This window comes from Mirounga leonina, unplaced genomic scaffold, assembly GCF_011800145.1.
Source record: "Mirounga leonina isolate KUSES-001 unplaced genomic scaffold, KU_Mleo_1.0 Mir_165, whole genome shotgun sequence".
Classification (NCBI taxonomy): domain Eukaryota; kingdom Metazoa; phylum Chordata; class Mammalia; order Carnivora; family Phocidae; genus Mirounga; species Mirounga leonina.
In genome coordinates this window covers 18,078,474-18,096,897 of record NW_023270415.1, presented here as the reverse complement: position 1 = coordinate 18,096,897, position 18,424 = coordinate 18,078,474, and the positions used below count along the sequence as shown (strand labels likewise).

General features: G+C 41.1%; 1 protein-coding gene across 5 annotated transcripts in view; it reads right to left on the bottom strand.

Moving 5' to 3' along the window:
- The window catches only part of LOC118014888 (serine/threonine-protein kinase Sgk3), a 134,595-nt gene that overhangs the window by 60,880 nt on the left and 55,291 nt on the right, over nt 1–18,424 (bottom strand). For 2 of the 5 annotated variants that reach the window (XM_035011268.1, XM_035011269.1), the window contains exon 2: nt 2,989–3,205. In XM_035011268.1, coding sequence (XP_034867159.1) covers nt 2,989–3,066 — 78 coding nt within the window. In that variant the 5' untranslated portion in view covers nt 3,067–3,205. Of the gene's footprint in view, nt 1–2,988; nt 6,676–18,424 lie in introns of those variants that run through there. The other 3 variants (XM_035011272.1, XM_035011270.1, XM_035011271.1) reach the window with 3 other exon arrangements.

The following is an 18,424-nucleotide window of genomic DNA, read 5'->3' as shown; positions in this document are numbered from 1 at the left end:
GTAACATGATACTGCTCACAAAGAGAGAATGCGGAAGTAGAGGATAAAGAACCTGGTCAAGGGGCCAGCAAAGCTACACTGTTTCTAAGACTAGATTACAGATTTAACTCAGAGCATTCAAGATCAGATAGGACTGGAAGCAGAACTGCTACCAAAGAATCAGAAACTTAGGTTTAGATGACTGCAAGCCACTTGAATTAGTTATGCTGGCTTCCTAGTGTGGTAAGGTAGCTTCCCATGGTTACCAAAGGACAGCCAAGACTAGAAGCCACAAATAGGTTCCAGGCTGAAGCAGCTCTGCTTCAGATAAAGCCCCATGAAGTTACCAATCAGCAGTATGACTTACGAACAAGGGCCTATTTTTTTTTCAAGATTTTATTTTATTTATTTATGTGAAAGAGAGACAAAGCAGAGAAAGCCTGACTCAGGGCTCCATCCCAAGACCCCAGGATCGTGACCTGAGCCAAAGGCAGATGCTTAACCGACTGAGCCACCCAGGCACCCTGAACAAGGGCCTATTAAGTTCTAATAAAACACCAACAGGTAACCACAAACTCTTCAAATTTTAAAAAACACTTTCATTTGCAAAAGAAGCACAAGAATTCACAGAAAGCAGTACAATACTTATTATAATATAAAACTGTTTGTTTTTTTTAAAAAAAATATTTCCTTATTGCCTGTCTTGTCCCACCAGAATTTAAGATGCTTGAGAGCAAGGGCCGTATCATGCTTGCTACCTACCATATCCCCAGTGCCTAGAACAGCACCTAGCATGACACACAAACTCAATGACAATTTGTTGAATGGATAAATGAAAGTATAATTTAGACTTGGTTTAAGTTAAGACATCCTAGAAGGTAATGCATTTCTCTGTTAGAAGCTTCACAGTATGGAGCTATATAAAAGACACGAGAACTAGAGTATAAAAATATTACAGATAGCAAATAACACAATGTCTGTTTTTGTTCCCAAGTAGGACACAGGCATCTGGGACCCACTGAGGCTCGACACAGAGTCTGTGTTGGGTGAGGTAGGGTCTATCTGTGTTGCCTAGAACTGAGGTTCTTGAGGACTGCCCTGTAGTGGTCAGCAACTAACATGTGAACTTAGTACTACTTTTCATTCAACATCAATTCAACAAATACTTTCTAAATATCCATCTCTGTTCTGGGTACTGATAAAGCAACAGTGAGGGAAGTTCTTATTTCAAAGGATCTCGCATTCTAGTCTAGTCTAGTTATAAATAAGCACAAAATGTGTCAGGTAGTGATAACTGCTATTAAAAAATTAAATAGGGTAGAGGTACCTGGGTGGCTCAGTCAGGTAAGCGTCTGACTTTTGATCTCAGCTCAGGTCTTGATCTCAGGATTGTGAGTTCAAGCCCTGCACTGGACTCCATGCTGGGTGTGGAGCCTACATGAAAAAAAGGGAATGGTACGCCTGGGTGGCTCAGTTGGTTAAGCATCCGACTCTTGATTTCGGCTCAGGTCATGATCTCAGAGTTGTGAGACTGAGATCATCTTAGATCTCAAGAGAGAGATCTAGTCTCCTTTCTTAACTAGGTGGTTAACTAAAAAAAATTAAGCAGGACAGAGAATGAAAGGGTTAGGGTGGGGTGTGAAGGTGCTATTTTATATAGGGTGGTCAGAAAAAGCCTCTCTACAAGGGCAACATTTGATAATCTGAAGCAAGGAAATGAACAAAGTGATCTGGAGGAGGCCTCCAAGAATGCAAGGGACAGCTCTGGGAACAGGTGGGTAAGAGTGATGCTACAGGCTTCCCTGAACCTGTCACAGAAGGCATGAAAATACCTCTACCATGAAAAGTAAATGGACACTGAGATAACCCACTGCCTATATTTGCTATATATGAACTTCCATCAAACTTGGCAGGAGGTTATGCCCTTAAAGGAGAGAATGCTCAAGGATTTAAAAAAAAAAATAGGAGAGGGAAGGAAAAAAAACTTTCACACACTCCACTATTTTACTGAGGTATACTGACCTCTTATTTACCATCAATGTGATGTTTCTAGGACTTGCTTATAAGATTGCGGAATAAATGAACAATGCTTAAGATACCGCTGTAACAGACACCGAGCAGAGGCAAACGGCCAGACACACACTGCAGCCTCTCCTCTGGGCTTTGGTACAGGGTATGGAGGTACATTTATTAAGAAAGGGAGAACCGAGGAGAGGACAGAAGCTATTTCCAGTTCCTTGTCTGCGACTTTGGGAGAAAAGTGTCACTGGGGGCTCCAGCCCCACCTAGTTAAGAAAGGAGACTAGATCTCTCTCTGACAAATAAATAAATAAAATCTTAAAAAACAACAACAAAAAAAACGCCTGGGTGGCTCAGTCGGTTAAGCATCTGCCTTCAGCTCAGGTCATGATCCCGGGGTCCTGGGATCGAGCCCCGCGTCAGGCTCCTTGCTCCCCAGGGAGCCTGCTTCTCCCTCTGCCACTCCCCCTGCTTGTTCTCTCTCTGACAAATAAATAAGTAAAATCTTAAAAAAAAGAAAAAGAAAAGAGACTGGAGTGGTCAGACCAAAGGGTTTAGTTTAACTCCTCAGTTTTCCCATGTGACATGAACTCTGAGTTGAAAGTCATCTGTTATGGGATGCACCTGTTATAGTTATAGTACAAAGGGAAGACTGTGGAGGATATATCATTTGAAGGGTAAGTAAGATCTGGATATGTGGAAACATGGGGAGGATGTTTCTAGGTTAAGGAAGAACAAAAGAAGAAATGGAAATATTCTCGGGGCACCTGGGTGGCTTAGTCGTTAAGCGTCTGCCCTCGGCTCAGGTCATGATGCCAGGGTCCTGGGATCGAGCCCTGCATCGGGCTCCCTGCTCAGCAGGAAGCCTGCTTCTCCCTCTGCTCCCCTTCTCTCTCTGTCAAATAAATAAACTCTTAAAAAAAAAAAGAAAAAAATGGAAATATTCTCTATATTCATTTTTTCTCCATATGCTTTATATTACATACTTACAGTAAACCTCTTCTTTTTCTCTCTGTGTTCATCGGAGCTGGGAATGCTTACACTTGGGCAGCTTTCCTTGTAGTCCATGTTATAATCCCTTTGAGTTTATTGCCTCAAAAGGACACCAAAAAATGAGTCCGAAGAAATAGTCAGCAGAGGATAAACACAGTTAGCTAATCCAAAACATAAAACCTCTTGAGGTAACATTCATATTCCATCATGCAACCTTAATCAACAGGGGGAAAAAAAAAACATAGATTAGCAAAATCATTTAAAAATACAATGATTTGTCATTATTCACAGGACCAATTTCATGCTTATTCTGGTAGGAATTTACATTTGATCGTAAGTCACAGCCCAGGTTAGAGATACAGTTTCTCTTATGCCCCATCAACAGCTAAACCACAGTCAAACACGTGCATCCTACCAGCCTTCCTTACCACTAAGACATTCCAGGAGCCACAGTTCAGGTGGACTGAGGGCAACTTGCACCTAAAACGGCTCTATTTTGTTAGATTTCAAGCAGGGTTTTTCAAAGTGTGCTTTCCATTTTATTTTATTTTTTTTTAAGTGTATTTATTTAAGTAATCTCTACACCCAAGGTGGGGCTCGAACTCACGGCCCTGAGATTAAGAGTCAACATGCTCTTCCAACTGAGCCGGCCAGGTACCCCCAAAGTGTGTTTTTCAGGCTTCTTACATCAAGATGAGCAGGTGAAGCTTGCTTCAGATTAGGATCCTATATAGTAACTATTTACTCCTGTTTTACATGTGAGGCAACTGAGACGTGGAGACATTAAATAAATTGCCCATCTAGGATGTGAACCCAGGCTGTGTAGCTCCAGTCTTGACTCTTAACCACTGTGCTATGCTGCATTTTTACAACTGTGGATAATTCTTATGCACTGGGCCGCTGGTCAGAGATATTACAAACTTCATATAGAATAAATACAATTATGTTAATATTATCATTCCACCCAAGGACAAAGGACTCGAGATGTCAAACTGATGTCACTTTTGCTACACGGCAGCTCATACTCTCCACTGATACCAAATAATACCCTTTAAATAGTTTGCCAGTTTCCCTGGTGACTGATTTTAAGAAGTCACTCTGACAGATCTAAAAATTGTAAATAAATTATACTGAAGTAATGATTTTGAAAATCTATCAATAGGCATTGAGTATGGTGAATTTTAACTGATTATAAGGGTGCTTCCTTTGAGATGATTCAAAACCCACTTTGCTGGATTTGATGCTGGAAATGCAGTTTAGAAGGATTTATATGTAGTTGAATTAGTTGTCAGAAAACATAGACAAGTCACCGGCCCCATCCTAAGCTCAGAGTGCCCCATTAAAGCAGCTCGATTCTTCAGCTCGCCCATTAGACCAGGACAGCCACCTGATCAAACTCTTGCCCCACAGTTCCATCGCTCTATTGCCACAGAATCAGAGCAGGTGGACCCTTAGCTCTTCTAAGGCAGATTAACCCTGCCCAGGAGTTGCAGACCCACATCAGCCCATTCTCCAACCGTAGCAGAAGTGACAAGAGGGTGAAAGTTACAGTGCTACACTTTCCACACCTATCCGTTGAGAATGTGGGACCCAGAGGGTGGTGGGCCCTGCTGGTACTGTATTATGTAGAGCTTGTTTGTGCCTTACTGTGCACGGTCCACAGGAGCAGAACTAGAGGAGAACATCATGTCTCAGGTCTTCCCTTTGGAAGGGACAATAAGGTTTGATATTAAGTGGCATCAGGAATAGACAAGGGGGGGAAGAGCTGGGAAGTAGGATAAGTTGTTTCATACAAGGTACTCAGGGGACATGTATAGTGGGCAGTAAGTATAGAGCCCAGCACTTAGGAGGATGCCAAGTCTCCTCACTACCTATTCCTATCACCCCTCATTGCACCCCAATGAGAGTTAGCTCCCACAAGAACCCAGGAAGAAGTTCAAAGCCAACTCTGGGAAAAGACTGCCTTTATACTGAAAAATCTGCAGAATCTCAGAAATTTTTACCAGCAGGAGTCTGAGGAGCATATATGGGAGTACATTCAAAAGATATTAGGCCAAGGTGGACTAAATATGAGATTACTGTGATCCTATACATGGCCACAAGTGTATCCTAACAATCTTTCTCCAGACCTTCCCTGAGAAAGACCTGCAGCCATTCAAAAGGGTGACTGCTCACTGGGTAAAGAGAAATGTACAGTCCTTCCAAGGGTTACTAGCTACTACATCTAAACTGACACTTATCCCCAAAGACCCAAAACATGGCCCACCAGTCAGAGCACCTATCTCATTCCAGAAAAGAAATGAGTGATGAAGTCAACCCTGGTATCTCATGGTAGGTACCATGGGACCATAGGCCCATCCTTTGGTTATTTCCCTAGTCCTAAAATTTTTGTGAAAATGGATATACTTAGTAAGTGGCCAAGCCCCCACACTGGTTCCCTGTCCTATGGCCATATGGAAGAAAGGGCCATGAAGAAACGCTTGGAACTCTTCCCCTCTCCGCCTATGAAAGTAAACCAGAAGCTGTACCACATCCATGGGAGAAGCTCAGAAGTCAGTACTACTATCAAAAACACTGAAGGATACAGAGGCATTGATTCCTATTATATCTCCTTTTTTAACTTGCCTGTTTACTTGGACCAAAGCCAGAAAGATCTTGGAACATAACAACAGATGGTCAGGCCAATCATGGCTATACTTCTAAATGTGATACTTCTTGCTGGAGAAAATGAGCATAACCTCTGATATCTGGTAGATAACTACTGACCTGGCAAATGCTTTCTTTTCTATCATCAGTAAGAACAATACAATGCAATTTCCCACCAAGTGCCAGAAATAGCAGTGCACCTTCAGTGTTTTACCTAAAGGCTATTTCTGCACTGCCGTAATATAGTCTGGAAGGACTCGATTATCTCAATATCCCACAGATCACCACACTGGTCCATCACGCTGATGACATTATGTTAACTGGATCTGGTGAACAAGAAGTAGCAAGCACTCAGGAGGCCTCTGTAAGACACATGTACAAGCCAGAGGATAGAGGATAAAACCCACGGAAGTTCAGGGATCTATCACACTGATGGTTTCTATGGTTCCAGAGGTCTGAGGCAGGAACTCTCCCATCTAAAGTAAAATTGCTACTCCTGGCACTATGTCCACTAAGAAAGACGTAACACAACTGGTGAGCTTCATATTAGGATGTGCTGCTCTGACTTATATACTGGGTAACCTATGAGGCTGCCAGTTTTTACGGGGGCCTGATTCAAGAGAAGGTTCTTCAGCAATAAAAGCTGCCCTAACTCTTGGGGCTATGCCTTAGCATACCCACCAGTACTACAAATGACATGGCAGACAGGGATGGGGGAAGGAGCCTCTGACAAGCATCAAGAATAAGAGTTACAGACTCCTTAGGGTACTGTCAGTAAGTTTTATCCATTTGGTTCCTGGCTTGCTACCAAGCTCACGTAAAGATTATATACCTGCCCATGGGAAACCAAGAGACTATATAATAAGAACAGCCCAGTCATGAACAATATTATCGGACCTACTGAATCATAAAACTGGACTGTACAAAAGCATTCCACTTGGTATGTTAAAAGCAAGACTGGGCCTGAGCAGGTCTGGAATGCACAAGGAAACTGCAGGAATACCTGGTACTGGTAGCATCTTCCTCGTGAGCTCTCTCACCACACACTCGCGGGGAGCACCCTACGACCAGTCAGCAGAGGAGGGAAAAGACCTGCCCGCTTATGAATGGACATGCATGGCATGCTAGCCCCAATCAGAAATGAGACAATGCAGCCCTATTCAAGGATGGTCCTGAAAGAGTGGTGAAGGGAACTCTTCCCACTGGGCACAATTCTGAGCGGTATATGTGGTGTCAGGAGAAATGCATGCCCCAGGTATATACCTATGCTGACTTGTGGCCAATGGCTAATAGATGGCTCACTGGTAAAAGAGCTGGAAAGAACAAGATTCAAATTGTTTTTTAAAGGGGAGAGTAGGGGTGCCTAGGTGGCTCAGTCGTTAAGCGTCTGCCTTCGGCTCAGGTCATGATCCCAGGGTCCTGGGATCGAGCCCTGCATCAGGCTCCCTGCTCCGCGGGGGGCCTGCTTCTCCCTCTCCCTCCCCCTGCTTGTGTTCCCTCTCTCGCTGCTTGTGTTCCCTCCTTCGCTGCTTGGGTTCCCTCTCTCGCTGTGTCTCTGTCAAATAAATAAATAAAGTCTTAAAGGGGAGAGTATATTCCCATATGTTGTTCTTTCATCTTTTAAATAAAAATTTTTAAAAGTTTAAAAACGAGGAGAGGCTTGCAGATGTATGTGGATGAACTTTTCAACACAGCACAGAATGTAAAAAATATTTGTGTCCTACATAAAAGCTCACTGTAGAGAGGCTGTCAATAATCAGGTGGTCAAGATGACCGGTCCTATGGATGTCAGTCAGGCTTTTTCCCAATCACCCATTGCTTGCTCAATGGACCCATGACAAAGTAGACAACGCAGTATTTCTTTGTTCTAATACCTTTGACAATTTATGGGTTACTTGGAAGGAGCGGAAGTTGGGTGTGAAAGTTAAGATTATCTTAACTGGTTAGACGACTGAATGGCAGAAAGTTGCTGAAGATATTTACCAAACTCAAACCTAAGACTTCTGGAAATTCATGAGCATCCTGAGAGAATCTATTAGATCTCAAAGAGAAGCTGGACTTATTTTCCATTGTGACCAGGCCTGAACTTCATGGGATCAGAAATTCCGAAGAAGTGCAGAAATATTTGAGAAAATGAAATCACTCTTTCGGAAGCAATTCACTCAATTTGGTGCTATGAATCATGGCTTACGCTCCTTTGCTTGCCTTTTTTTTTAAGATTGTATTTATTCATTTGAGAGAGAGAGACAGAGACAGAGAGAGCACAAGCAGAGGGAGAGGCAAAAGGTGAGGGAGAAGCAGACTCCCCACTGAGCCGGGAACGGGACATGGAGCTTGATCCAGGACCTGGAGATCACAACCTGAGCCGAAAGCAGACGCTCAACCATCTGAGCCACCCAGACCCCCTCTTTGTTTGCTTTTGATGCTTAAACATGGAAGGTTCCTGAATGATCAAGTATCTGTCCTATCAGTGTCACTCAGTTTCTGGAGTACTCATGTTCAATCTTTGGGAAATGTCTGTGTTTGCATGGCTCCCTGACAATACATTTCATTTTGTTGACATGGAGACCCATTATCAATAATATAAACCTAGTATCAGAACTGCAATAGTCCCTGACTCAATGCACCCTCAGTTCTCAAAAAGACTGAACTGGCTGAAGAGTGGTATTCTCCCTGATTTCATCAACAAGGACTGACTAACCCTAGGCTAAAAACTATGTTTTTATGATGAAATTTGGCTCAATTACCTTCTTGAGTCACTTTTAAATTATTCATAAAATTCATTGAGTAACTTTTGCCACTTGAATGCAAAAATAATAATCATAAAATTAAAGGCATATAGAAAGGCATATAGAAAAATATCCATCTTCTTAGCACACAACAGACATGTACGGTCAATATTTTTTGCATGTTTCATTTTTTTCTGTATGTCTATAAACATATATGGGTGTGAGAATATGTCTGTATTATGAGTATATGTGTGCTTGTGTGTTAAAATGATGGAACATATTGTTTTACAAACTTGTACTTTAAACTTCATAATGTACCAGTAGTGATGATTATTATTACTGTGTGCCAGGCACTGGGCTGATATTTAATCTTCACAGTAACCCTAGAAGATACTATTGTCACTCTCCTTTAACATGGGAGCAAACAGACACCGAATCAGGCTAGGTAACTGCCTGAAGTCACTGAAGCAAGTAGTTGGTGGAATTAGAACTTGAATTGATGTCTCATTCCAGAACCTGTGATTTAACACGACACTCTACCCCTTTCCTTCTCAAGATAACCTCAGGTTTGGTGGATGAATGCTTTCACCAAGGAACAGTCCTGTTCAACTGAAAGCTAAGCCTATCCCCTAGCCATGTGTGGTTTATCACACCATCCACCCTAATAAGAGAGTGGTCCCTGTCCCAGTAAAGTGACTGATCTGGATTTCCAGGAGGAAACTTGGATGTCATTATACAGCGTGGGGAGGAAAATTATGTCTGAATTGAGGAGATTCAGTGGGGGCATGTCCAACAGTACTGGTCAATGGGAAACTGGCAACTCAATAAAGATGGGACTACTACAGACTTGGATCCTGTGGGAATGAAAGTTTGGGGTCCTCCACTAGTAAACAACTTTGACAAGCTAAGGTGCTGGAAAGGGGAGGGGAACATAAAATAGGTACTAGTGATCAACTTGAGGCAAAAGACTAGCTACAGATGCCAAGACTATACCAGTTTTGTTTTATTTTAGTTCTCTTCTCTGTTGCCTTCTCTGAACACTGGCATTGGTTCTGGGTGGGAGTATGAACACACCAAATACAGTGAGTGTCGATGGCTGACTGTGTTTCCCCCGAGTTAGGAACCTAAGTGTTATGCCCAAAGTGTGAGAGGGAACGCTATGGGACAGGAAGGGGAGGACTCTGCTGGATATCCTCTATGTCTTTTCAGATCCATCTCCACCCTGCTCCACGCCCTGGGATGCTGACCTCTATAGCCTGCACCCTTTAGGCTCCCTTGCCCTTTAGCTGCTGGTTGATTTCATCCCTCTGGCATGATGTGGGGTGGGAAAAAGCAAATACAACATGTATTTGTCATCTTGCTCCCTCCTAAGCAGGCTGCAGTTTGGTAGCTACTGTGTTTCTCCCTCTAAGGCCAAAAACTCCTGAGAGATGATCTTCCGTCCTGTGACTACAACTCCAACGGGGACAATATGCTATAATTTTCCACCTCAGTCCTTGGACAAGATTAAATTATCTGAGTCCTAGTTTCCTAATCTGGAAAATGAGGCTAGCAACACCTACTTCATATGGTTGTTTAAGCATCTGAGATAAGTAAAAGACCTAGCTCTGTATAAGTAGTCAATAAATTGGATCTAATACATAGCAATTTGTTTCAAATTACTTTTTATTCCTTTGTTCAACAAATACTCATTAAGCATTCATTATGCATTAAGCAATAGAAAGACAAAGGAAGAGAAATAAGAAAAAAATCCTACCTGCAAAGAACTTATCTCATGGGTAAGAATGATAAGCAATATAAAAATTTCAATAGTTCACTAACTGATGTTACATGTATGCATGGTACACCACGAGGGCACAGAGATAAGCAATATAAAAATTTCAATAGTTCACTAAGTGTGATGTTACATGTGTGCATGGTACACCACGAGGGCACAGATGAAGACTGTCATATATTCTCAGCCTAACTAAAAATAAAGCCAGGCAAAAAATTAATAAATAAGTAAAAATAAAAATAAAGCCAGGCAGATATGGGAGAAGTTTGAAAGAGATCACACTTGTCTGCTTCAATTTTCTCTGAAAAAAGGGTGCTAAAATCTTGTGTTGGAAATGAGGATGCTGCTTGGAGAAAAACAACGAGATTAAATCACTTGCCCCCTAATAATAATAATAATAATAATAATAATAAATTAAAGAAAGAAATCACTTGTCCAAGCTACTATCCAGTTAATGGGCTAGGATTTAAGTCCAGATTTGACCACCTCCAAAATCTATATGTACTTGTTTGCTATTCCACAGTCTCACTTTAAATAAGATCATCCCTTCCTTCAAACTAAATCAGTCCAGAAACCTAACAATATTTAATATTTAGTGGCTAAGCTTATTATAAGCCAGACTGTGGCTCCTCGCTGAAGCCTTACTGACAGGTTTAACCAAGGAGAAACTGAAGCATAAAAGGAGAAGTAATCTGCTCCATGTAGTGGCATCGGGATTTGAACCCAGGTAGTCTGACTTCAGGACTTGTACCTGTTATACCACTGCCTCTACAACATATATACACTCTAAAGAGTCCTTTGGAAATCAATGAAGGCTCATAAATTAAAAAAAAAAAAAAAAAAGATATTATTTATTTATTTAACAGAGAGACACAGCGAGAGAGGGAACACAAGCAGGGGGAGTGGGAGAGGGAGAAGCAGGCTTCCCGCAGAGCAGGGAGCCCGATGCGGGGCTTGATCCCAGGACCCTGAGATCACGACCTGAGCCGAAGGCAGATGCTTAACGACTGAGCCACCCAGGTGCCCCTCATAAATTTATTCTTAAGTAGTCAGGACTGAAACTACGAAAAAGCAACCCTGCTATTACTATAAATTTAATCTGTGTTTATTCTGTGAAACTGAAGCAATTAAAATTCTGCAAAATCATCTTATGGCCAAGCAGGGAAATAAAACAGAGAGAAGAGGACTGATATAAGAACCCCACAACTAAAAACAAATAGAAAAAAGCTATGTTGTTCATGTGGGAATAAAACTTAGAATTTTGGGGGAGGTTCATAGGTAAGTTAGGCTTTTCAAAAGAAGAGTGGTGGGGTGGGGGGGTTGGGGGGTGGGGGGCACCTGGCTGGCTCGGTCAGTGGAGCATGCAACTCTTGAGCTCAGGGTCTTGAGTTCGAGCCCCATGTTGGGTGTAGAGATTACCAAAAAGAGAAAAAATCTTAAAAAAAAAAAAAAAAAAAGAGGGGCGCCTGGGTGGCTCAGTCGTTAAGTGTCTGCCTTCGGCTCAGGTCATGATCCCAGGGTCCTGGGATCGAGCCCCACATCGGGCTCCCTGCTCAGCGGGGAGTCTTCTTCTCCCTCTCCCACTCCCCCTACTTGTGTTCCCTCTCTTGCTGTGTCTCTCTCTCTCAAATAAACAATATATAAAATTTAAAAAGAAGAAGAAGAATGGTAAAAGAATCTGCCTTCACTCTGTTGGCGAGTCACAATATAGTCTTGGAGACTGGTTTCCAGGGGCAGCTGGCTCACCTAGGGGTGGGTCTTGTAGCTCTAATGAGACTAAGTTCAGATACTAACCCAGAATAAAAGAACTAACCTTGACATTCATCCAGTGAATCAACTCAGACAAGTCCAAATTGACAAAAAGAAGTGGGTCAGATGAGAATAGAACTTTCAGGGACCAGCCAGACTTTAGGGGGAAAGTGGTTTGCAAAGGTAGACTAACAGCTAGTAAATACTGTATTTATATGTAGTGGTTCTCATCAGGGGAACAGTGGGCAATGTCTGGGGATTTTTTGGTTGTCACAACTTGAGGGGGTTGCTAAGTGGCTACATGTCAAGGATGATGCTAAACATCCTACAACGTACAGGACAGCCACTACAACAGAAAGTTATCTAGCCCAAGATGTCAATACTGTTGAGGTTAAGAAACTAGTATTTACTAAGTACTAATGCTAGGCACTATCTGAAGCGTGCCTTACATCTAACATATCACTTGTTCCTCATAGAGACTCATCAAGTATCTTTATCTGCATTTTGCAGATGAACAAACCTAGGCTACAAGGTCCACATTCGCACACAGCTTTGGGTGGTAGCACCGTATGGTGATCACAGCTCTGACCTGAGAGCCTGATGTGCACACACTGTCTCTGAATTCCTTATAGTACTACTGCTTGCATCCCCTTCTTCTGAATCACCTTTGGAGATACAGGTTGAAGAGGGGAGAACACCAAGCATCCATTAGCTATCAGGTTATAGAAAAAAGGCCATGCACAGGAAAAGCAGCGTTCTGATTCTGCCACCAGGAGGGGTCAGTTTGTGTAGCACTGTACGAGGAGTGGCCCAGCTTCATAAAACATCTTATGTCAATGGTACAGGATAGGCCCCGAGTACTGGCCCCATCACAAGGACAATCAAGGGCTAAATTATGAAATAAGAAGGACACACGAAAGGATGCTACCATGGGGGGGGGGGGAGTTTTAAAAAATCATTAACAGATTTATTTTTTTTTATTTCGGGACTATAAAAAGTAGGAAATATGGATGAAATACCATGACAGAAAACTGTCCAAATTCATGTTATGTTACAATTTTGTTGACAAATACTGCTTAAAATAGGCACTGATTAAGGCCTTTTTAAAATTAAGGTTTTTATTTCAATTCCATATAGCTAACATCAGTTAAGGCTTTTTTAAAAGAATTTTTTTCCTTCATCATTGTGCCCATGTTTTTGTCCATTACATGCACTTACTGTCCTGGATCTTGTCCATCTTTGTTTCAGACAGCCAAAAAATGTTTTATAAGAAAATCCAAAGATTCTCCAGCTTTTTACCTCTAAAATTTAAGCAGAGAAGTTCTTAACTCCATTTCTTTCACACATCATGGATGCTGTTTGGTACTGACTAGTGGACCTTACCCAAAATTACAAGACAGATAAATTCGTAAGTATCCTATCCACTCTCAACTAATATGGCAAAGAGGGGTTCAGTGATTTGCAAGTGATTATACCAAGGCATAAGGGAAATTAAGAACAATCCTGTTCCAAAAGGCAAGAAGCAGACCTGGAAGAGCTACAAATTTTCTTCAGTAGGGGGGCAGGGGGGCAGGAGTGTTGGTGCTGGATGTTTGGAAACAATGGTCCTAAAGGAGGGAACTGACAAAGGAAGAGACAAAATAAAATCCCCGTACAGACCTAGGGTATGGCATAGGAACTGGTTTGGAAAATGGGGACTGACCCAGAGAATATGAAAAGGAATGGGCATGGGGAAGGGGGCAGGAATTATTCCCGAGCACAGGCCAAGAGAGTTGGGTTTCATTTTAAACTACATTAAAAGCACCTTAGGAAATTCTTCAAACTGACTAGTTACTTTACTGAAAGCCTACTGTAATAGTATATAATCTGTATCTGTTTATTTCCACGTTTCAGAATACTAGCTCCAAACACATCCGATAGAAACAAAGCACATCTTTGTCACATCTGTAAATTAAATTCACTGCACAACAGATTAAAAATCTAACAGGATCTGAAAATGGAAGATACATAGTAACCTCCCCTACAAATATCACAGGATGAATCAGTTACAACTTTTCCTGTTTTCCTTCCTTACTAATATATCCTTCCTCTAATTCCCACCCCACGCCCCTGTTTGATTTTTCCCTCATTCTGTAATCACAAAGCAGTCCTAGTTTTTCCAAGGTTTATCGTATCTCTTATTTGAGGTACCTTTTATTTATCCTGATTCTTGATAAAGAAAAGTGGTATTAAGAATTAGAAATAAAATATGTGCAGGGCGCCTGCGTGGCTCAGTCGTTAAGCATCTGCCTTCGGCTCAGGTCATGATCCCAGGGTCCTGGGATCGAGCCTGCATCGGGCTCCCTGCTCCGCAGGAAGCCTGCTTCTCCCTCTCCCACCTACCCTGCTTGTGTTCCCTCTCTCACTGTGTCTCTCTCTGTCAAATAAATAAAATCCTAAAAAAAAGAGAAAAGAAACCACTTTCTAAAAAAATAAATAAATAAAATATGTGTAAGATATTCAATGTTGGGACACAATATAGAAGAATGGTCTGCACCCAACAATCTGACAGCAGTATCCAAAAACCTTGATAAAAGTTACATGAGTCTGCCGGTTCTCTGAAACTGGCTCCATTTAATACAGATATTTAAGGAAAGGACTGAGTGAGGAGGTAGAAGTAACAACAGACAATCCTCTGTTTTCCAATACTAGACTCAAAGCTGCCAGGATAAGGAAGAAGATCCTCAACTGAGTCCAACTGGTAACATGTCCCTCCACTGGTTCCAGAACCAACAGGGTAGGGATGTTCACTGCAGCTGCAATGCTCTGCTCTATCCTTCTCAGCCTCCTAAGGTCTCTGTCTTGGGTTCCCCATAACCAGAACACCTGCCCTCTTCCTGGCTTCCCAAGCTTTTCCACCGGAAGGCACACTCCCAGCGTATGTTCCAGGAAGATGGGAACACAGAACAGTTTCAAGGATGATTCCTGGAGGACTGTGATCACTGGCAGAGTCATGGGTTGATGGATGATTATATGAGGCATGAGAAAAATGAACATGGAATTTCACACAGAATTAGCAGTGGTAAAATACTGCAGGTCCTATGAAGCCTTGCTCTGGCTCTCTGGCTGGGAAGACTGGGAGAAGTGAGAAGGAACCAAAAACAAAAGCAACTGCCAAAGAACCCCCACAAAGAAAAATCACCATCACATTTCACAGTCTCTTTAGAGAACCTTCCACTCTAACCCCCCGCAATCCATTATTCCTGCAGTAACCAGGATCATTTTCTTCATCACTATAAATCTGATAATTTCACCCCATTGCTTAAATTCTTTCCATTGCTTCCCACTGCCCTTAGAATAAAATCCAAACCCTGAATTATTGCTAATAGCCTACAAGCACCCACATGCCCTAACCTTTTCCAATCTCTCCAGCTGCATCCCACCAGTGCCTCCCACCACCCTACTCACTAGACTCCTGTGGGAACAGCCCCGTTCCTACTTCTCACACACACTGAGCACTCTCCCATCTCATCTCTTATACCTGTGTCCCCTCTGCCTAGCATGCTCTCCCATCAGCTCTTCACACTGAGGCCCCTGTGCAAGCCTTTGGGACCACCTAACTACAGTGCTCCTTCCCCACAGTAATCTGTCGTCATCCTGGTTTTTTTCCATTTTAGCATTTATAATCATCTAAGATTACATCTTGTATATTGAAAACCTCCCTGACTAGAGTGTAGAAATTGTGACTTATGTACTGTCATGTACCTAGGGTACACATTTCATTTATTCTTTCAACAAACAGGTGGAGAGAGGCACGTAAAAATTGCCATTTGCCAAAGTGTGCGAGATTTTCGAAGTAACCAAGGGCTCATCATTCGTTAATGTCTCCTGAATCATCAATTTCTCCCTTTACTAGATTAATTCCATTATTAAACATATTAGTATGCTACAGTACTCTTAACAAAATCCTGAAAAATATAGATTTATTTAACAGATACTTGCATAGTGTTTATCATGTGCTCGAAATGTGTAATTAGTCTGCACCCCATCTTTTATTATTTGTATGAATGATCCTATCTGATATGTACCCTTAACTAAGGCTTTTGAAAACAAGGAGAACTCAGGGTAAACAAAGCTGCTTATACAGTGTGATAAAGGAAACTGTACTCCAAAGCAAATATTTGCTTTCAAGATTCTTTTTCTGACAGTAAAACTTCACTGGTTAGCACATAAGAAGAAATTTAAATTGTGGTATGATTTAAATATGTAATTGGTAGTAAGTTTTCTCCTTATAGCTAATATAAGGTAAGGACTTAAAGCTAATATACTACAATTTAAAAAACAGATGTTTAAAAATTTAAATTTTAAAAATTTTAAAAATAAATTGTAGTATATTAGCTTTAAGTCCTGACCTTATAATAGCTACTTATTAGTAAAAATAATCTGCAGATTTTTACCTTAAAGTTTTAACATGTAAAAAATTAGGACTTTTATATTTATTTTCCTTACCAACTCTTTCCTACCAATAGAAACTGCAGCTTCATCCTAGGAATGGTAAAATAAATACAGTTGACACCTCTAAGTACTCAAAATCAACAAAGAGAGTAAGTTAGGCTAATGCATGTCCTAGAATGCGAAAAACCCAGTCGAGGTTTGGGAGGCAACAGGAGAGAAAATTAAATTTCAGAAATGTCTATAGATGTTCTAGAGACAAATTTTAATTTATCAGAAAAAGTCACATGCAAAATAAAAGCATTCATTCAACTGGAGTATGTGCAAGGATATGTTGGTAATGAAATGAAACAAAATATATTAAACCAGATGCTGGTATCAAACATTAAAGCCGGAAGCTTCTCACAATAGATAAATTCAAGTATCTTCTATCTCTTTTCTCTGAAGAACTAAGAGCTTCTGGCATATATCTTCTCCATACATACAGGAAAATAAGAAAGAAGTATGAACATTTTATTAGTTTAAAAATAAAGGAAAAGAAGGTAAACTACATTCTGCAGACCAGAAAGAGGAAGAGAAAGTTCAGTCTTACCCAGTTCAGAAAACAAAGCAGTGACAGTATTATTTGTGCGTAGAGATGCAAAAACAAAATAAAGCTGGGAATAATTCCCCACAAGAAAAACCAAAGCTGCAGATGTTACTCCATGAAGTCTGTCTTGCCCTAATGGTTTCCTGAGTGAGTCTGTGTAACTTTTTAAACTTCTGCGTGTCCATTTATGTGGGTGTTGGGTATGTTGCTCTCCCTACACCTCTTCCCTTCTATGAATCCAGATCTCAGTATCTTCATTTGGATCTTTTTATGTAGTACTAAATTGGCCCCTGCCTTCTTCCTTAATTGTCCATATTGTAGAAATGATTGTTGAAGCTCAATATCTAATGATTTAAAGACCTGTAAAAAAGAACTTTAAGTTCACTTTTACTTAAAAACAAAGAAGTGGATGTCTTATATTTCCTTAAAAAAGTAACTGGAATTTTTATGTGCGTGATTCTTGCCCTCCAGGAGCTAATATGTAGCAAAAAGAAAAGATAAATGCCCAAAGAATTACAATTCAAAATAGACTGATAAATTCTCTAAGAAAAGTATGAAAAGTTTCTAGAATTCAGAGGAAGAAAAAAAAAAAAAAAAACTTCCAACTGAACTTATCTAAGTATTTGGGTTGGTGAGGGAGGATATGAAGGCTGAGCACTCAAAACAGAGAGGGCAGCAAAAGTCCTCAGTACAGAGAATAGCCATTCGTTCAATTTGTCTGAATTCCTGCCCACTTACAGGAAAACATTCACTCCACTCGATAAAAACAGAAACTGTCAAGAAGCAACACTCACCTTTGGCTTTTACATGGCATTATCATTAAAGCCTTATTTTATTTTCATAGTCACAAGCATAAATTGGAAATCACTTTTCTTACATATAGGAGACAGAGGCTGGAAAAGTGCATTTGAAATCACGTAGAGAACTCTGAATGCCAGGCTTCTCACTCTGGATTTCATTCTGCAGATGAGGGTGTAAAGGCATTCAGAAAGGGAACTTGAAAGGTTGTAGGTGTAGAGAATGGAATGAAATGGAGGAGGGCTTAAAGAAACAGGAGTTTGGCAACAATAAGAATGGCAGGTTTGCAAAAAATTGGAGAAATAAGTAATAGCGATTTGCTATTGCATGTGGAGTGCAAGGTGGAAGGAGGCATTAATACTGCCTCAAGGTTTTATTCCTGGGTAACCAGAATAAATAATTAGAAAAGGGGCGAAGGGGGAGCAGGGCAAAATGGCAGTGAATTGGTTTAAGTAATTACTAGCCCTAGCTGGAAATGTCTGCATCAGATGCACAAATCTGACACCTGGTGCCAGGCAGTTTCCAGGCACTCAGGATACAGCAGTGAACACAACTGGCAAGCACCACAGCCCTCATGGAACTTACCCTCTAATGGCAGACAAGAGATAATGAACAAGTAAATAAAGAGATAAATACATATTATAGGAAGAGTGGGGTTGTATGGAATTTTTAATTAGGGTCTGACTGAGATAGTGACATCTAAACAAATACCTAGAG